Genomic DNA, 20,867 nt, shown 5'->3' on the forward strand with positions numbered 1-20,867 from the left:
TAGGGTCCCATTGAAACACTAGCTGCAGTACTGATGATCTCCCTGATCCTACCTCACCTCATTTCTTGTATTGGCCAGTGGGGAAAAAAAGAATAGGCCCTGCCCCAGGTGTAACTCTCCATCACACCAGGTGGTGTTGGCACACGCCTTTAATTCTAGGACTTGGGAGGCAGAGGCAGGTGGATCTCCGAGTTCCAGATCAGCCAGGGCTACACAGAGAAACTCTGTGTTGATAAAAACAAACAACAGCAACAAATAAATAAATAAACCTCAGTCACTGGCTTCTGTAGCCTTGGGTTAGGATGAGTCATGGGGATGCATACTTGTGGTGTTAGAGAGCAGCCTGCTGGCAGAGCCGGTGCCAGCCTGCAGTGGTCCAGATGCAAAGCCAGCTACTACAGGGCTGGAGTTGAATGTGTGCTGTATTTCTTCTTGTTTTTTTTTTAAAATTAATTATTGTATAAAGGTAAAAGAATGTTGATTAATATACAAATAAATTATAAGCATTGTGCTGTAAGTTCTCATTTATCTAGCATGTAATTTAAGAAAAAAAAATCTCCTTGGCCGGGCGGTGGTGGCGCATGCCTTTAATCCCAGCACTCGGGAGGCAGAGGCAGGCGGATCTCTGTGAGTTCGAGACCAGCCTGGTCTACAAGAGCTAGTTCCAGGACAGGCTCCAAAACCACAGAGAAACCCTGTCTCGAAAAACCAAAAAAAAAAAAAAAAAAAAAAAATCTCCTTGACCTTTGAAATCCCCTAATTCCCTCTATGACCCTCCTAATGAGACCAGATACTTTAAGTGACATTTTATTTCTGAATGCCTGAGGCTCAAGGGGGAAAGGGCCTTGTCAGAAGTTCCTGTTCTTCAGTGTGGTGCCACAGATTGGATAAACAGCCCCGTGAATGTCTGAGGAACTTGACTCCGTCTGACCTACCAGGTCTGATGAAAGGTGTAGGCCTTGTTATCTCTGACACCTCTGGGTGCCTGGAACAAGCTGTCCTGTGCCCCAGGTCCCCAGTTCCTTCTGCTCTGGCATAGAGCTTTAATCTCCCAGCCTTCTAGCCAGCAAGAGTGAGTAGCAGTTCCCTGTTCCTGCAAAGGTCACCACTGGCCTCAATCCAACTGGACACTAACGAAGGTCTTCCAAGCACACTGAGAAGTCTGCAGCCCAGAGGCTGCATTCATAACCTCTTTCATTTTTGTACCCAGTGTCTTTCCTGTCACCCCATTGGAGCCTCTATCTCTGACTGGGTCACAGTGCCAAGAACCACTTGGGCTACCAGGCCCTACAAGTTTTATTCTAGAAATAATACATGTGCTTGTCAGTCAAGGTATTTATAGAGGATGAGAGAGAACCACTGAGAACTGAAATTTAGAATCGCAGAGTGGAGGAGTAAGCTGATCCGTTCTCCTCTCTTCAGTCTCTAGTGCTGCCTGATGATAACAATATAACAATGCGTAGTATAAACATTGCTTTCCCTGAGAGAGGAAGAGTCACAAGCTTCCCTGGCAGGTTTCAGGAGACCTGAATCAGGCTTTGGCTTGTTGGTGTTGACCATTTGGACTATGGAAATTCCAGACTGGAAAAGGCAATTGTTCAGGCCTCCAGGCTAGTGTCCAAATTATGGGATTTCCTAGACCACTAACATTTGAAAAATGATTTCTAAAACTTTTTATTTGGTGGTTGATGAAACAATCAACTATCAATACTTGTCTCCATTTTAAATAACTTGTGTTGATTCAAGACTGGGTCTCTCTGTGTAGCTCTAGTTGTCCCAGAACTCACTGTGTAGACCAGGCTGCCTCCACCTCCTGAGTGCTAGATTAAAGGGGTGACCACCACACCCGGCTAAAATTACTTTTTAAATACTAATAATAGCAAAAGAAGTTTCCGACCCTTCTTTATAAAGAGTGAGCTATAGCTGGGCGTGATGATGACATTCGGAAGGTGGTGGTAGAAGGAGCAGGGGTTTAAGGCTGTCTTACCTAGGCTACATGTCAAGTTGACGGCCAGCCTGGCTATATGAGTTCCTGTTTTAAAAAACAAAATCAACCAAGCAAACACTTAGCTTTAAAAATAAATTCAGAGGCAGAGGCAGGTGGATCTCTGTGAGTTCGAGACCAACCTGGTCTACAGAGCTAGTTCCAGGACAGGCTCCAAAGCCACAGAGAAACCCTGTCTCGAAAAACAAAAACAAAAACAAAAAAAAAAAATAAATAAATTCAAACTACTTTGTCCTGTTTGTCCACATATTAGTGGTGATTCTATGGCAGACTGTCAGAGTCTGCCATATTCTGTTACCCAGGAGACTTACAAAACCTTTGCCTGGGCTGTACCCTAGGACTCCGATTTGATCTTGGTGGGGCACTCCTGTTATTTGCAGCTAGAGCATAAAATTATGTTATCCAGTCCTCTTTTCAGTGTATGAGCTTCTATACAATGTATAGTGTTTCTATGCAGTGGTTGTAGAACTGAGATACATGACCTGGATTGTCTTCATTTTGTAAATCCCCAATTTTCTGGGCATGATGGCACACACCATTAATTCCAGCACTTGAAAGGTAGAGGCAGGCAGATCCCTGGTACAACCCCAGCCAGGATAAAACTTGAGGGGCCTGATTGCCCAAGTAGTTCCTAGTTCTATGATCCCAGTCAGAGACAGGCCATCGAGGGCTATATAGTGAGACCTTATCTTTAAAAACAGAGAAAGAAAAGAAAAGAAAACTGGCCTCCTATGAGTCTGAACCAGTGAAGAAGTAGGAACAACACAAAATGCTTATATGCATAAAATAAAATAAGTTAATTTAAAAATGTGGCCTGTTGTGGTATGCACCCAACATTTAGGAGGTAGAAGCAGGAGTATCAGGGGTTCAAAATCATCTTTAGCTAGTTTGAGGCCAGCTTGTGCTACATGAGACCTTTGGTGGGAGGATGGGAAGAGATGTGTGAGTCATCTAAGGAAGAGCAAGGGTCATTTAAAGAGCAATACAAGCACATGAGACGGTGCATTTTTACCGTGTGGGCCATGGTCCCATGCAGATCCACTGTGGAACTCTAATCATGCCGGTTCTGCCCCATTCTCATCCATGAGACATCATGGCCATGCAGTAACCCAAGTGATGAGGTTGGAGAGTAAAAGACCAGTGTCTTCATGAAATGGCCTCACTGTGATGCCTGGAAGCATTCACGGGATTGCTGATTGTGACTAGTTTTTAGGCAGACAAGCCTGCTGGCAAAAGAAAGTCTCCAAATAGAGATTTCCAGTGGTTATGGGCATGGGGAGCCATTGACCTGTGTCTGAGGTTTGCCTCCTAACACGGTATTTCTGGGAGTGCTCTGCCTTTGAGCCATGTGAGCTGCTCCCTGTCCTGTGTGGCTGTCACAGCAAAAAGAGGTTGTCAGAGGAGGAGTGCCGGGCTAACTGACCATGTGTCTTTGCAGTCCTGCGGAACATCTTCGTCCTCACCTGCATCATCCTCGTCTGCTCTCTTCTCTTCCCTGTCCTGTGGCATCTATGGATTTATGCAGGAAGTGCCAACTCTAATTTCTTTTATGCCATCACACTGACCTTCAACGTTGGGCAGGTAAGAGTTGAGGATAGCACAAGGTCAGGGGTTCATTTTGAGTCAGCTGAGACCCTGTTCCCATCCTCTAGTTTTGAATTTGCAGTGGGGAGAGCTCCTCTGTCATACGGTAGAAGGGATGAGGAAGCGAACAGTGTAAAACTGAGTTCGAGGCCAGCCTGGTCTACAAGAGCTAGTTCCAGGACAGGCTCCAAAACCACAGAGAAACCCTGTCTCGAAAAACCAAAACAAAAAACCAAAAAAAACCTGAATCTGTTGCGCATGTATTGGGTACCACACTGAGTGCTGCTCCACTGAATCCTTACAACAAATCTAGACCAAGTGCTATCCATAGTTTACAAGTGAGGGACTGAGGCTCTGCACTCGGGGTCAGTGGAGTCAAGAAACAAATCCAGGTAAGGCGTAACTTCAGAGGCTCCCCACTCTTAAAACTGTGCCTTGTTGGCACTGTCAGTAGGCACATCAAGTGAAGTGTGGTGAGGAGGTCAAGGGGAAGGAGTCTTGTGGATTTGAGGACAGCAGAAGCAAAGGCAGGGAGATGGATTGGCTGTTGGGTGAACAATAGAACGAACAGCAGTGTCTTATATAGCCCAGGCTGGCTTCAGAGTTACTATGTAGCCAACAATGACCTTGGTCTTCTGATCCTTGTGCCTCCACCTCCTGCGAGTTTTCACCACTCCTGATTTATGCAGTGCTGGAGATAGAATTCAGGCCTTCCCGGATGTTCAGCAAGCATTTTAACAACTGAGCTACATCCCTAGCCTTTGGTTTTGTTTTGCTCTAAAAGAATTATTTTGTTTTTGTTTTTCGAGACAGGGTTTCTCTGTAGCTTTGGAGCCTGTCCTGGCACTAGCTCTTGTAGACAGGATGGCCTCGAACTCACAGAGATCCACTTGCCTCTGCCTCCCTCCCGAGTGCTGGGATTAAAGGTCTGTGCCACCATCGCCCAGCAAGAATTTTTTTTTTAATGTACATTCGTGTTTTATCCTGCATATATATATATATATATATATATATATATATATATGAGCAGCCAGTGCTTTTAACCCCTGAGCCATTTCTCTAACCCCAAGCCTCCATTGTTTAATTCGTAAAAGGATTCCTAAGTCTCACTCCTAAAGATCTTGGTTCAATATGAAAATTCAGAGGCTTGTACTTAGCTACCTTTCTTGGAGGTCTGGAAAGCCTTTGTGAAATCATCTATCTTTCCTAAAGTTCCCTTATTCAGTCTGCCACGTTCTTTCATGTTAGACTCTACCCTCATAGTTGAAGTCTTAAAAGAATCAGTTGTACTATTGATCACTTTAGTGCCATTGGCATAGCCAGGTATCCCCTGAATAGTGGATGGGTTGGAGGCAGAGCTGTTTGGAAAGACTAATGGTATCAGAGAATAGGCTTCTTGTCTCCAGGATTAGCAGTTTGGGCAGGAGTTTAAGCTTTTGCTAGTGAGTTACTGGGACTGGTGTTTCCTGTGTGGATGTCATGGAGGATTTACATCCAACCCACCCACCTTTGGTATATGAACAGCAAGAGAGGTCTCAGCCCTAGTGGTGGTTTCTGATGGTAAATGAGCAGCATCTCTACCCGTGTCCTACAAGGGCAGAAATCTACAGGATTCAGTGTAGTGTCTAAAATAACCCTTCTGCTTGCCAGAACTCCGTCCTTTTGCATATATCCCAGGGCTTGCATGTGATGATCTTGGACCTGCCTCGGCCTCTAGGGAGGTTGGTGAACTCCAAAGAAATGTTCCTCAATCTTGACTCTCTAGTTTTGCTCAAGAAGTGAAATTGGCAGTGTTTATGAGGCGTCTATGGGATGCTGCCTCTCTGACAGGAAGGCTTCTTAATACTGGGAGACGGTCTGCACTCATCAGGTGCCATCAAAAGCAAGAGAAACTTAATTATTGTATTTTATTTTATTTTTATTTATTTATTTATTTTTTCGAGACAGAGTTTCTCTGTAGCTTTGGAGCCTGTCCTGGCACTAGCTCTTGTAGACCAGGCTGGCCTCGAACTCACAGAGATCCGCCTGCCTCTGCCTCCCGAGTGCTGGGATTAAAGACGTGCGCCACCACCACCTGGCTGAAACTTAATTATTGTAAAAGAGGGACTTGGGTTGGACTAGAGACCAAAGACAGTAGGATGACGTATATTGGTAGCTGAACTGCAGAGAGCAACCAAGTTCTTGGCGTCATTTCTTACCTTTAAAGGTTTTTTTTTTAAATTCTTTTTTCTTTTGTTTTTTCAAGACAGGGTTTCTCTGTAGCTTTGGAGCCTGTCCTGGAACTAACTCTTGTAGACCAGGTTGGCCTCGAACTCACAGAGATCCATGTGATTCTGCCTTCCAAGTGCTGGGATTAAAGGCATGCACCACCACTGCCCAGCTAAAAATTTTTTTATTATTACTGTGTGTGTGTGTGCATGTTTGCTCTAGGAGGTTAGAAGAGAGCATCAGATTTCTTAGGACTGTAGTTACAGGTGGTTTGAGCCACCAAATGTGCCTCCTGACACCCAAACTTTGGTGTCAGAAAAGCAGAAAGCACTCTTAGTCACTGAGCCATTTTCCCAGCTCCCAAACCTTGTGTTTTTGGAACGGTCTCTCACTAGGACTTGGGACTTGCCAGATTAGGCTAGGCTAGTCAGCCAGTAAGTTCCATGGGTCCTCCTGTCTCTACCTCTCCAGCTCCAGGATTACAAAATATACCACCATGTCTAGCTTTTTATGTGGGTACTGGAAATCAAACTTACTTCGTGCTTGCATGTGAAGTACTTTATTGGTTGTGGTATGCTCAATCATTTCATGTCTTTTATTTTTATTCTATGTGTTTGAGTGTTTTACCTTCCTGTATGTATGTGTACTATGTGTGTTCCTGGTGTCTGTGGAGGCGAGAGGAGTGTATAGACTTCCCAGTAATTGGAGTTACAGATGTTGTAAACCACCATGAGAGTGCTGGGCTGAACCTGAGACTTCTGGAAGAGCAGCCAGTGCTTTTAATTGAAGAACTATCTTTCTAGTCCCTATTTCTTACCTACCTTCTAAAGACACTTTATTTCTATTTCTCTCTCTCTCTCTTTTGGTTTTTTTGAGACAGAGTTTCTCTGTTTAGCCCTAGCTGTCCTGGAACTCTTGCTGTAGATCAGGCTGGCCTCAAATTTAGAGATCTGCCTGCCTCTGCCTCTGAGTGCTGGGTGGGATTAAAGGTGAGCACCATCACTCCAGGCCTATTTATTGTTTTATGTGAGTATATGTAGACATGTGTGGTACATATGTGACGTGACAAGTGTAAGCACTTTACCTGCTAAGCCATCTCACTGTCTCTTAGCTAGCTCTTCCTTGGCCTCCCTTTCCTTCCCTACTATGCTGTCTGTCTCTTGTTGGACCATGAACTTCTTGAAGGTAGGGATCTACGTCTTCCCCTTGTAGGTCGCCAACTACCAAGCCAGTGAGAGGCACATAACAGTTGTTTAGAAAAGTATTTGTTGAACTGGAGAGATTGCTCAGTGATTAATAGCACATACTGCTCTTCCCAGCACCCACATGGCAGCTCACAACTGTCTGTAACTCCAGTTCCAGGGAATCCAATATCCTCACATAGACATACATGCAGGCAAAACAACAATGCACACAAAATACATAACTAAAACTTTAAAAAGTAAAAATATTTGTTAAATGAATGAGTGAATAAATGAACACACCAAAGGCAGCCAGAGAAAATACCATGTGGTTTGTGGCCGGATGTGCATAACTGGTGAAGGAATCTGGTAGGAACAAGATGGCTTCCCTGTTGAGAGGCCAGACAAAGGCCAGAGGGACTCAGAGTAGTAATAAGAAGGGAAGGGAAAGCTGGGTGATACCTAGAGTATCTGATACCTATAATCTCAGCACTTGAAAGGCTGAAGCTGGAGGTTCCTTGGTTCCAAATCAGCCCAAGCTTCCTGGGGTAAATCAAGCTAACCTGTACATTCCAAGACCTTGCCCCAGGGAAAAAGTGAGGAGGGTGTGAGGGAATGAAAGGGAAAGACAGGTGGAGGTGAGGTCTCACATCTGACTGAGGTCAGTGTGTACTTGTCTCCGTCCTTTTCCTGCCATCCACATCTGGGGACATGTGCTCCTTCCACAGCGTGTTCTTATGAATATCTTTCTAGCAGGGAAAGGTATTTTCCTCTAGCCTCCTCCTTCACTCCCTGGTACATGCAGATAAGAGCTATTCTGTGTGCCAAATGGCGACAGATGCCAAATGGGTGCCCCGAACCCAGACCTCCATTGTCCAGGTCAACTTTATTTATACAGACTGCGTAGAACAGCTTGACCTATTGAGTTCATGAGGAAAAGGAGCATGCCCTATTACAGAATGAATATATGTAGATTACTAGTTACCCCAGCAGGTACTCCAATGACTAAGGCTCTGTTCTTTCTCTTGAGGGCCATTAAATATTTTTCATCATGTGGTAAGTTCAGTTCACTTGGTAATTACCATGGCCTCAGAGTCAGTAACAGGAAATGACCGACGTAAACCATCTAATGAGGCATGTGTGCTTGTGTGTGCATGCGGTTGAGCGTTAGAAGACTGAAGTCTACTGTTTGACTGCTTGAGGTCTCCTCCAACTCCCTCACTGCTGACCTTCAGCAGGTGATTTAACTTCTTTAGGTTATAGTGACTTAGTCCCAGATTTTAGGGTGATAATTCCCACCCCATAGTGTGTAGTAGATTTGCCTGTGGGTCCTATTGTTGCCATCAGTCACATGCTGGGATGGGAAATGTGGAGAATAGTGTGCTTATTAGATTACACAGCAAACTTCCAGGGCAATGCTCAGTTCATAAATGATGAGACGAGAAAGAGACAGTCTCTTTTTCTTTCCTATTGAAATTTCTACACAGGGTCTCATGTACCCGGCCTTACCCCAGCTTTCTAGATAGCTGAAACTGGCCTTGAATTCTTCATCTTCCTGCCTCTACCTCCCAAGTGCTGGGATTATAGGTGTAAAAATTGACCAGTGATTTATGTACACACAGACAGACAGACATACACACAGAGATCTCATGAATTTGTCTTTCTAAAAGAAAAAGCTAAAGAGTCCCAGACACCCTAAATAAATTTAAGAACAGAGAACACGGGTGAATTTTACTTTAAAATTATAATAGTGGCTCATTCTTAAGGAAGGTTTACAGGGAGCAGGCCCATGTAATCTGGATTATGTGCTCATTTGGCCTTCAGAGCCTTTCTCCGTGTATTTACAAGTATCATGTACTCATGGAGAGTTTGTGTGTATGTGTGTTCATTATGATGGAAGTACCTTCTATTTTCCGTTACTAAAACATCTTGGCTGGATAGTGGTGGTATATGCCTTTAATCTCAGCACTTGGGAGGCAGAAGCAGGCTGATCTCAGTGAGTTCGAGGCCAGCCTGATCTACAGAGGGAGTTCCAGAAAGATTCCAAACTACAGAGAAACCCTGTCTCGAAAACCAAATAACTAACTAGATAGGTAGGTAGGTAGGTAGATAGATAGATAGATAGATAGATAGATAGATAGATAGATAGATAGATAGATAGATAGATAGATAGAGCGAGCAGCTTGGTCATCTTCTTTTGCTCTATATGAGAGGAATCTCCTGATTGTTTACGTCCTGCATGAGAGATCTCAGCATACTCCATCCATATAACTACTGTTCTCTGTAGCCCTTTAGGTGAATGAGACATTGCTCTCCTTTCAGGGAACCCACAGTCTGGGAGAGAATACAAATAAATAAGCAGGGCAGAGCCGGGCGGTGGTGGCGCACGCCTTTAATCCCAGCACTCGGGAGGCAGAGGCAGGCGGATCTCTGTGAGTTCGAGACCAGCCTAGTCTACAAGAGCTAGTTCCAGGACAGGCTCCAAAACCACAGAGAAACCCTGTCTCGAACAACCAAAAATAAATAAATAAATAAATAAATAAATAAATAAATAAATAAATAAATAAGCAGGGCAGAGCAGTGTGATGGGCTCACTGTGGGGCTGGAGTATGGAGCGAGGACTGTGGATGCTTGAGAAAAGTGGCTTCTAAATACAGTTCTGAGGAACATACAGGATCCAGCTGGGTACTAGGAGGAGCAGGAGGAGGAAGGGGGAGAAAGAGCAATGGGAACCCGAGGGAGAGGGTAGCGCTGCGTGTTCCTAGTGGTTGTGTAGCATTGGTTGTGCTTGCTAACAAAGAATGGGAACATTCCAGGGTTGCAGTGGTCAGAGCTACACAGCCCTTAGGGACCTCGTTACGCTGAGGTTCAGGGTGAACCTCATTAGTTTTCAACCAAGGATAAATGTGATTGGATTCAGACTGCAAACTGTATGCTGCCAGAAAGAGAAGAGGTTGTGAGCGGGAATCCTGGTGTGGAGGAGGCTGCTGTAATCTGGTGGGGGGCTGTACTCTTCGTTTCTTGAGTAGGAAGGTGGCTGTGAGGACTCAGTATGGTGTTGAGAATCGAAAGGACCAGGTAATAACAATTGCTGCTCTGGCACCAGTCTGCAGTCCTACCTGGTAAACAGTGACTTGAAGCCTGGTGATTTTGCTGACTTTTTCTTTGTTTTAGAGACAGGATCTCTTTCCTGTAGCTCATGCTGGCCTCAGACTTACTAAGTGACTGAGAATGACTTGAATTTCTGGTCCTCCTCCTTCCACCTCTCAAGGGCAGGGTTTGCAGGCCTGTGACACCACTCCCCCTTTCCTGATGTTTTGCTCTTTAGAGTTGGAAGGTGAGGCTCCGTCCCCTCCCTTGCAGGGTCTGTTTGGCCAGAGTGGGTAGGCAGCGCTCCACACTCAGCTGCCAGCCTCCTTGGCTTCTACTTGTTTAGACTTCAGGCTGGTGGCCAAGGAAGCAGCACTTGACCAACTGTGGGAACCAGCTGAAGTCCTCCAGAGTGTCAGTGTCTCGAGCAGGAGGAGGCCTAGAGAGTCAAGACATGCTAAGGTGATCACATCAGTTTCCAGGAGCTGTAGTCAAGAGGCTCCAGTTGGTCAAGGTGGATAACCCAGTTGACTCTGAAGTCTCAGACTTACTTTGCCTTTTCCATGAAGAATCTGGTAGAGTAGCAGATCTGGGAACTGGAGAGCACAGCCCACAGGATGCTTGTTAGGGCATGGAGTATCAGCCAGCCTTGGCCAATTTGAGTGCCAAGCTAGGAGGTGTAGGGTGGAGGAAAGAACTCAGATTTTTGGATGTAGACAAGCAGGGCTGATGATATAACTTGACTTTCCACTCACCTGTGACCTTGGGTTATAAATTGGACCCCAGTCTGGGAGTTGTGACGTTCCTAAAGGGACTGGCTAGGTGCTTAGAAGATCTTTTTATTCTCTCTCTCTCCTGTTACATCTGTACTGAAGCGTATTCTGAGTCTTTTTTTTTTAATTTTTTGTTTTTTGTTTTTTGTTTTTTTGTTTTTCGAGACAGGGTTTCTCTGTGGTTTTGGAGCCTGTCCTGGAACTAGCTCTTGTAGACCAGGCTGGTCTCGAACTCACAGAGATCCGCCTGCCTCTGCCTCCCGAGTGCTGGGATTAAAGGCGTGCGCCACCACCGCCCGGCTGTATTCTGAGTCTTATTTCATTTTTGTGACCCTTGTTACCTCATGAAGTCTCCACTACAGAGTGGGGAAGAGCAGTCCTGGGTACTTTATGATTGCCAAGGAGAGGAGTGAAGTCTCACCAAGCCATGCCTGAAGGGTAATGCCAGAAGCCTAAGGACCAACACATGCACCCAGAATATGAGCCCTGTACCAGGCCAAAGGCTCTAAAGCTGTAGCAGATGCCACCCTGTTGGGGTCATATAACTGAGCATAGGGTTCTTATGGGGGCAGGTGGAGCAGCAGAGGCTTCTGTCAGTGTTTGGAGGCATGATAGCTCTGAAGATACCGCAGGAACCGGGTGTGGTGCAGAGCTTGTGCATGTAATCTGAGCATCCAGGGGGCTGAAGCAGGCAGATCGCACTGAGTTCAAGCCAGCCTGGTCTACATAGTGAGTTCCAGGGCAGCCTGTCTCAAAAATGAAAAAACAACAAAGAGATCCTTTAGGGTCCAAGAAGTTAGAAAAGGAAGACACTCTGTCCTCCCCAGCCCTGCACTCCTGACGCTGTGTTAGTGCACGCCTTTAATCCTTGCACTCAGGAGGCAGAGGCAGGTGCTTCTGTGAGTGCAAGGGAAATTGGTTTTCCTAGTGAGTTCTAAGCCAGAGCCACATAGTGAGACCCTGTCCAAACAACAACAAAACAAAAAAACCAAAATAGCCAACAACAACAAAATGGCTGTGTTGGGGATCAAAGGAGCCTTATAGGAAGTCCGGGAGTGTAGAAATAGCACACAAGCGAGAGGCTGGGTGATCAGCCACAAGCAGGGCAGCTTCCAAAAACAGGCAGAGGGACAAGCATGTTCTTGGGCCCCTAAATCCTAGGTATAGACTAGGGAAGACCACTCTGGTGTGTAATAAACCGGAGCTGATTGCTCTCATTTTATACGTGAGGAAAAGGAAACTTAAGGAACAGAAAGTCGGTTACTGACTTGCTCATGCTTTTGTTATTCCCTGCTCAACTTTCTCCTGCTCAGAGCAGGCAAAGGGAAAAACAACAACAACAAAAAAATTAAAAAAAAGCTGGGCGGTGGTGGCGCACGCCTTTAATCCCAGCACTCGGGAGGCAGAGACAGGCGGATCTCTGTGAGTTCGAGGCCAGCCTGGTCTACAAGAGCTAGTTCCAGGACAGGCTCCGTAGCTACAGAGAAACCCTGTCTCAAAAAAACAAACAAACAGGCCGGGCGGTGGTGGCGCACGCCTTTAATCCCAGCACTCGGGAGGCAGAAGCAGGTGGATCTCTGTGAGTTCGAGACCAACCTGGTCTACAAGAGCTAGTTCCAGGACAGGCTTCAAAACCACAGAGAAACCCTGCCTCGAAAAACCAAAAAAAAAAAAAACAAAAAAACAAAAAAACAAACAAAAAGAACAGGCAAAGGGGCTGTGGGTTTGCAGCTGTTGAGCAGGGTGAATTCTAGGACCTCTGGGAAATCCCTTCTTCTTGTAGTCTTAATGGAATGTCCCAGGCCCAGGCTTTCCTCTGAAAGGGCCAAGCTCCAAGCTAGCCTTCTATCCTTTCCCTGTAGCCATGGTACCCTCCCAGAATTGAGGACAGTGAGACTGTGTGCCGAAATGAGTAGGGCCCTTTTCTACACTTTAGTATGCAAATTTGACGCACTGAGCACTCATATGTCCACTACAAAGACCCTATCAGTGACATGCTACAGTACTCCTTGGTTACAAAATCCATCCTGTAAGCCAGCTTTTATTTATTTTATTATTTATTTTATTGTTATTTGGATTTTTTTTTTTTTACTTACTATTTTGGGCTTTTTGATTAGGGTCTCCTAGGTGCTTCACCAACATGCCCTGTTCTTTTCTGCTTTGTGTTTGTGGAGGGTCATGCACATGCCATGCATGCATGTGGGCAGAGAATAGCTTCTGGAATCAGTTCTCTCCCACCATCTTGTGGGTTCTGGGGAGAGACTCATGTCATCAGCTTGGCAGCAGGTGCCTCGACCTTCTGAGCCATCTCACCAACTCCTCCTGGATTATTTTTACATTTATTTCAAATTGAAATGTAGACATCAGTACATTTCCTGCTAAGTATGTCAGCTTTTACATCATTGAATAGAGTTCAATATTTATTTTCGCTTAGACAATTAACATAGTTGAAATTTTGGGTCTTTCACATGTATTTTGTCAAATCCACCTTTTACCATTTTTGTTTTGAAATCAAGTTTACATCCTTGGGATGCCTGGAATTCACTCTGTATGTAACGGCGTAAATGAAGGCAGACAGAAATTATAAGAATATATTCAGCCCGGGCGGTGGTGGCGCACGCCTTTAATCCCAGCACTCGGGAGGCAGAGGCAGGCGGATCTCTGTGAGTTCGAGACCAGCCTGGTCTACAAGAGCTAGTTCCAGGACAGGCTCCAAAACCACAGAGAAACCCTGTCTCGAAAAACCAAAAAAAAAAAAAAAAAAAAAAAAATATATATATATATATATATATTCAGCTTTAATAAGGGAAAGACTCACAGAACCCATGGTTCCCGCGGAGAACAGGAAAGCAGAAGGGGCGGGGGAGAGCACACCAGCAATATTTATTAGTAAAAAATATCCTCAGGCGGCCCCGCCCTACAAGCAAGGTGATTGGCTGGGGCTACCCCTACATCTGTAGACCAGGCTAGCCTTGAACTTGAAAAGATCCCTCTGCCTCCTGAATGCTGGAATTATAGGTATTCTTCGCTGTGTCTTACCCACCAAAATGTTTTTGAGGTTCATTGTATTCTCACATACAATAAATAGTCCATATGGAAGCTGGAGAGATGGCTCAGCATTTAAGACCACTGGCTGCTCTTCCAGAGTACCCGAATTCAATTCCCAGCACCCACATGGCAACTCACAATTGTCTGTCACTCCAGTTTCAGGGGATCTGACACCCTCACACCAATGCACATAAAATAAAATTAAATAGGGCTGGAGAGATGGCTCAGTGGTTAAGAGCACTGGCTGCTCTTTCCAGAGGTCCTGAGTTCAATTCCCGGCAACCACATGGTGGCTCACAACCATCTGTAATGAGGTTTGGCGCCCGCCGGCATACATGGAGGCAGAATGTTGTATACATAATAAATAAATAAATCTTAAAAAAAAATTAAATTAAATAAATTTAAAAAATAGTCCATTTGTACCAGACTGGGTCTAAAATTCACCGTGTTGCCAAGGATGACCTTGAACTCCTTGATCCTCCTGCCTCTACCTTCTTGCTACTTAGTAAATGCCAGAGCAGCTTAGATTAGATATTAAGACCCTGTCTCAAACAAACATACAAACAGACTGAGAATATAGCTTTTGGAGCCTGTCCTGGAATTAGACCAGGCTGGCCTCAGACTCACAGAGGCCTGTCTCTGCCTCCCCATTGCTGGGATTAAAGGTGTGCACCACCACCGCCTGGCTGTTTGTTTTTTGAGGCAGGGTTTCTCTGTGTTACTGTTACCATCCTGGCTGTCCTGGAACTGGTTCTGTAGACCAGGCTGGCCTTGAGCCCAGATATGCCTTCTTCTGCCTCCCAAATGCTGGTCTAAGGCGTGCCCCACTGCTATCTTGATACAGCTTTCATAGAGTACTTGCTCAGTATGCAAAAAAGCCCTAGATTCAATTCCTAATACCACATAAAAATATATGGTGGCACGTACTTGTAACCTCAGCATTTGGAAGGTAGAATCGGGTTTAGAAGTTCAAGGGGATTCTTTGCTACATAGTTAAGGCCAGCATGGGTTTCAAGAGATCCTGTCTCAAAACAAAACATGTGGAATGGTGCGCACCTTTAATCCAAGCAGTCGAGAGGCAGAGAGGCTGGAGATCTCTGTGAGTGGAGGCCAGCCTGGTCTGCGCAGAGAGGCTCCGTCTCAAAACAAACAAAAAACAACAAAAACAGAAACAAAACCCCAACAGTCAAAAAGACAATTGTTTTTGTTTTGTTTTTCTCTAGATAAATCCATCTTGGAGTCATAGAAGGTTGCAGAGATAGAGAGAAATCCTATATATCCCACTCTGTTTTCCTGTGTTAGCATCTTAAATTGCACATAACTTTTATTAAACTAAGAACCCACTCTGGGACATTACTCCTAACTGGATGGGAGTCATGTCTTCTTCGTCCAGGACCAACCTAGAGGACCATGTTATACTTGGTTGTGTCTCCCCAGTGTCCTCTGCTCTGCACCTCATCTTTATTTTTCAGGTCCCCTAAGGTTGGTTTGTTATCAGACTGAGACTTGTTCTCTTTGTTTTTAAAGAACCCCGGGGATGGAGAGATGGTTCAGCAGTTACGTACACTTGCTGTTCTGGCAGATGATCCCAGTTTAACTCCCCAGATCCCACTTGGTTACTCACAACCATCCACAACCCCAACAGACACACACGTGGTGCACATATGTGTATGCAGGAAAACTGTAGAGTAAAATAAATAAACCTAACGGAAAGAATCCGCAGGCCAAGCTCCCTTCCGTCAGAATGTGTCACCCATGTGATTTCAAGCTGATGCCAACTCTATGCACTTGCTTGGCCGTGTTTGGTTTTGGGGTTTGTTTTGAAATAGTCTCACTCTAGCCCAGGCTGCCCTGGAACTTGCAGAAATCAGCCAGGTATAATGCCTTTATTCCAGCCCTCAGAGGCAGGGTATCTCTAAATTTGAGGCCAGCCTAGAATCCATCGAGAATTCCAGGACAGGCAAGGCTACATAGAAAGACCCTTTTTTCAAAAAAATCTAAAACAAAACAAAAAACTTGTAGTAATCCTCCAGTCTCCCTTTCCAAGTGCTGGGATTACAAGTATGTGCCACCATGCTGGGCCTGAATTTTTATTTTTAGTCCAAGTAATACCGGAATGTGGCGCACAGAATTAAGGTTTATGAGAATAGCTCCTGGGCTACTCCTGTGGTAGGAGGTGCTTCTCTGTAATCCCAGCACTAGAGAGGTGGGAGCAAGAGGATTGAGTTCAAGGTCGTCCTCTGCCACACAGCAAGTTTGAGGCTACTCTGGTCTTTTCAGATCCTGTTTCCAAAGGAAACAAATTATATATATATATATAAACAGCTGCTCTTAAGGACCTACAGTTATTTCTTTAGGTCAGGTTCTTTTGAATAATGTGTTTAATATTTGTATATTCCCATATCACATTAGATTGGATCCTGTAAAATTGCCAATATTATTATTATTGGCTTTTTGTTGTTGTTTGCTTGTTTTTCAAAACAGGTTTTCTCTGTAGTTTTGGAACCTGTCCTGGAAATAGCTCTTACAGACCAGGCTGGCCTCAAACTCTACCTCCCGAGTGCTGGGATTGATTAAAGGCATGTGCCACCACTGCCCAGCTTATTGGCTTTTTGAGATGGGTTTCTCTATGTAGCCCTGGTGGATTCCTGGAACTAGCTCTGTAGACCAGGCTGGCCTTGAACTCAAAAGACCTTACTGCCTCGTGAGCACTGGGATTGAACCACCAACCAGCTATTGCCAACATTAATTTGCAAGACAAACAAACAAAAAATGTTATTCCCAGATGTGGCTCAACCTAATAACCTAGTTTGATTTGCCTTCCTTTGACCTAGCCAGCTCATCACCATGGGACAAATTGTGAATTATGAATTTCACGATTGCCTCTCACCTACCCTGCCACAGCAGGAACTGGGTTTCCCTTTCCCAGACAGAACATCTTGGGGTCTGGGTGAGAAAGCCCCAGGGCTCAAGATCAGTAATTGCTGCGTTCACCAGGCTGGCCAAAGACTGCCTGGTTGCTTGCTAATGTTACAGAACCTCGTGTCCTTTTGTGGCCTGGGCCCACAGCACATCACCCTCCAGGAATGGCCTTGGTCCAACAAACTGAATGCCTTGAGCCTCAATTTGTTTCTTTTTTGTTTGTTTTTGTACTTTTTTGAGTCAGGGTTTCTCTGTGTAGCTTTGGAGTCTATCCTGGAACTAGCTCTGTAGTCCAGGCCTGCCTTGGCTTCCCAAGTGCTGGAATTAAAGGCATGCACCACCAACCGCCCAGATGAGCCTCAATTTCTCTACTGGTAAAATAGACCATTAACCTCCCAGTGAGATAATGGCAGGTATGTGTCCAGAGACTATCAGTGCTTTTGGCCACCAGGGTCTTTGTAGCAGCTCTTCTACCTTCAGGAAAGTCTATTAGCTGCCCAGGACAGGGCTCTGGAGACTTACCTCAACCTCTGATCTGCCCCAAGACTCTCACTCGATGTTTGCCACATTCAAGGCCTGTCTCCCCGTGTGAGCTAAGAGGTGGTTGCTGCTGGTACTCCAAAAGCTTTTGAGAACTGTGGCGTCTCCGGTAGTGCCGGCCTTCTTTGGTGAGGTGGGGCACTCCCGTGTCAGCTCGTTAGTCCAGTCTTGGGCATGTTGGACTGAATAGGGTTGCAGACTTTGGATTAAGTGTGCAAGTGAGACAAACCCTGTGTCTCTGAGGCTTTGTTTAGGGTGAGAATGAACTGAGATTCCCGGCCCCTTTTGATTTTGTGGTCAGACTGAGTTGTGGCAGATAAATGTCACAGCAGCAAAGGCCGCAGGGTTCATCCTTAGCAGAAGCAGTATTACCACAAAGTGTCACACAGTAGTGTGAAGTTGCAGTCTGAATGAGTTTATGTCAGCAGAGAGGTTAAACGGTTAGGGCCTAGGCCAGGGGTAAGTGAGCCTGCAACAGAGTTGAAGAGCAGACAGGTATTAACTAGATGATAATGAAGAGGCAGAGGAAACCACAAAGACCTGTGGTTAGAAAGGCAGTGCAGGAAGTGATGTAACGCGCAGCAGGGACCAGGTACAAGGACCTGAAGCTCAAGGAGTCTGAAGCGCAAGAAGCCTTTGGGAGAACTCAAATCAAGCGGTAACATGATCAGATTTGTGGTCTAAAAAGCTCCCTCTGGTACAGGACAGGGTTTAAGAGCAGGGAACCCTGGGAAGTGGTTTTGGTACTGTTTAGGTGACAACAGTGACTTTGTTGGGGGTTGTTACAGAGATGGGTGGAATTGTATGTTTTCAAGGTAGAATTGTGGGCTGTGTGTATGGGAGAAACACTAGGCAGTTCTGTGTCCTGAGCCCCTGGAGGCTGGATGGGGAGTGCCTGTGGGAAAAGACAAGGTACACACACTGTTTCCTAGAACACTGGTCTGGATTCCCAAGGATGGAAGTATAAACAAGGGAGCAGAAGGTAAAGTGCAGGCAGCTGCCAGGTGGTCAGTAAGCTCTTTCAGAACTAGCTACGTGCCAGGAGGGAAGGAGGTCCTTGAGTAGGCTCACAGATTGGGCTTTGATGGGAGGTGCCAGGCAGGAACTGTCTCAGCCCACAGGGGCCTTATTTAGTAAAGTGTGCCCCATGGCTTCTCATTCTCTCTTCCCCTGCCAGATCCTGCTCATCTCCGACTACTTCTATGCCTTCCTGCGACGGGAGTATTACCTCACACATGGTCTCTATTTGACTGCCAAGGACGGCACAGAGGCTATGCTTGTGCTCAAGTAGCCCTGGCCGGCACAGGGCTGCATGGACAAGAGGGGGAGGGGCCAGAAGCCAGGCCATCCTTCTTCCAGAGTTGTCAGCAGGCAAGTCCTCAGGCAGAAGAGGTTCAAATCCAGGGTTGCAAATCTCTGGCACCAAAGGGGACTCATAGCTGGCCACAAGCCCCATGGGGAGAAGCTAGGAGCACCCCAGTTGGACTCTACACAGGAAGGAAGGGGGACGCAGCAGGTGAGCAGGGCTTTGTAGGTTGTGGCTAAACTTAATAAATGTGTGGGTTTTTCAGTGTTGTTGTTCTGATGACATCTATTCCTGGGGTGGGGTGAGTTTGGCCCCTAATACTGTATGACATCCTGTACTAAGGAGTAGGTTTCTGGGAACCCACAAACCCTGACTGACACAAGTGTGTGGCCACAGTCACCTAGCAGCCCTCCCTACTCCCAAACAAGCAGCTGGAGGCAAAGGGCCAGGCAGGCCTGAGCAATCTTTATTCTGCTGAGGAAATGACCACAGATCCATACACCATGTCAGGACAAGGGGAGCCAACCTTTCGGGGTGGGCAAGTTCTGGCAGGAGGCAAAAGCCTCAGGTGGATGAGGGACAGGTGGGCAGACAGGCAAGGGGCTTAAAAAAAAAAAAAAGACAAACCACAGAGCAGGGGTGCTGCTCCCCACTCCCAACCCAGCCAGCACCCAGAGGAAGAGCCCTAATATGACTGGCCCAGGGTATGGTAGGCTGGCTGGTGTCCCCTACCTGGAGTGGGGGGGTCGCATCTCTGCCTAACCCACTAGGGACTGAAAAGCTCAGTTTAGGAGCCCGGACCTCCCTGGAGAGAGCCTGACCAGAATTCCCAACCACCCCCCACCCTTACTCCTGACTCAGAAGCCAAAGGTTTCTTGGGAGGCATAGACCATGTAGAGGAATCCGTCTTCATCCTTCTCCTGTTCATAGATGTCCGCGATGGGCGTGGATACGCTCACCATGCTGTGCTGGTTCACCAGCAGGAAGAAGGCCTGCGTGGGGTTGAGCTGCAGGCGGCGCCTGCGGAGGCAGGAGGCATGCCAGGTGAGGAGGCCGCCTGCTGAGGGCCTGGGTGACCCACCCAAAATGGTTCTGAATCTTCACTTTTCGTCCACCACAGCCCGGGCTCTAGCCCTCACCTCTTTAGAAGTTCACTCCAACCCGACCTTGACCTTTCCCAGCTTCCTAGAACGGGCTGGGTGCCCCATCTCTTGTCCCCTCGCCCCACTCCACCCCTTCCGAGTGGAACCTGGCCCCTACCCCACCCAAGGCCTTCGGGAGGCTGCCCACGCACCGGATGATCTTGACCAACTCGCTCATGTTAACATGGTCTGGGACCAGAAACTTGGTTTTATCCAGGACAGGCAGCTGTTTTTCACCCTTGTAGCGTTCGATGATCACCTGGAAGCATAGTGGGCGGGGGACTCGTAAGGCAGGGGCGGGACCTAGTAGGGCAGGGCGTGGCCAGCGGGGGCTACAGACTCACCGGGATCTTGCTGGGGTGCTGGTCGCGGATCTGCTGCACCTCCTTACAGCGGTCGGCTGTGGACAGCACTCAGAGTTAGGCCCCGCAGGGCTGAGGCCTCCCGCGACTCCGCCTCGCCGTCCCGAGGGGCGGCTCCGGGCCCGCCCCGCCCCAGCGCCCGCCCCCGGGGCCGTCGGCCCCACAGCCCTCAACCGGGGACGCGGTAGGGAGGCGGGCGACCCTGCCAGGCCTTGCGGCCTTCCCACCCGGGGTCCGGCCGGCCGATGCCTGACGTCATGGGGTTGACGTCACCTGCGGCAATCGGGGCCGACTGATACCCCCATCCCTCGGTCCCTCCTCATAGTTCGCCCCCAGGGCCTCACCGAAGCTGCGCCGCTGCTTGAAAGGCCGGTCGGAGGGCATGGCGCGGGCCCGGCGGGGCGCGCAGCCGGAGCTCCGGGGCGCGCGGCTCAGGGATGTGGCTGCGGCTCGGTGCGCCGGGGGCTCCGGGTCTCGAGCTCAAGGGCTGCAGGGCTCGCGCTGAGCCTGGCGGTGGCGGCTGCGGGAGGTAACTCGCCTGGGTGACGTCAGGTCACAACATTCCTTAAAGGGGAGGCCGGCGCGCCGCTCCCATTGGGCCGACGGAAAACCCGCCTGCCCGGACCTGTGACGCCACGGCGCAGGCTGCCCGGATTCCCGGCGCAGGTCGCGAGGGGGCGGAGCTCCGGGCGCGTCACAGCTTTGT

The 20,867-nt window shown here is 47.3% G+C and overlaps 2 protein-coding genes across 2 annotated transcripts in view; one reads left to right on the forward strand and one right to left on the reverse strand.

Annotated features, from left to right (window-relative positions):
- Pigu (phosphatidylinositol glycan anchor biosynthesis class U) overlaps nucleotides 1–18,910 on the forward strand; it is an 82,938-nt gene extending 64,028 nt beyond the window's left edge. Inside the window, exons 11-12 of the mRNA XM_057781017.1 lie at nucleotides 3,444–3,586; nucleotides 18,529–18,910. Coding sequence (XP_057637000.1) covers nucleotides 3,444–3,586; nucleotides 18,529–18,642 — 257 coding nt within the window. The 3' untranslated portion in view covers nucleotides 18,643–18,910. The remainder of the gene's footprint in view (nucleotides 1–3,443; nucleotides 3,587–18,528) is intronic.
- A 191-nt stretch (nucleotides 18,911–19,101) lies between these two features.
- On the reverse strand, nucleotides 19,102–20,752 carry Map1lc3a (microtubule associated protein 1 light chain 3 alpha). The gene is made up of 4 exons (XM_057781667.1): nucleotides 20,506–20,752; nucleotides 20,144–20,199; nucleotides 19,952–20,058; nucleotides 19,102–19,677 (listed from the first exon to the last, which is right to left on the reverse strand). Exons 1-4 carry the CDS (start codon nucleotides 20,543–20,545, stop codon nucleotides 19,515–19,517), a joined length of 366 nt encoding a protein of 121 aa, XP_057637650.1. The 5' UTR covers nucleotides 20,546–20,752; the 3' UTR covers nucleotides 19,102–19,514.
- Nucleotides 20,753–20,867: the final 115 nt, after the last annotated feature.

This window comes from Chionomys nivalis, chromosome 9 (genome assembly GCF_950005125.1).
Source record: "Chionomys nivalis chromosome 9, mChiNiv1.1, whole genome shotgun sequence".
NCBI lineage: Eukaryota > Metazoa > Chordata > Mammalia > Rodentia > Cricetidae > Chionomys > Chionomys nivalis.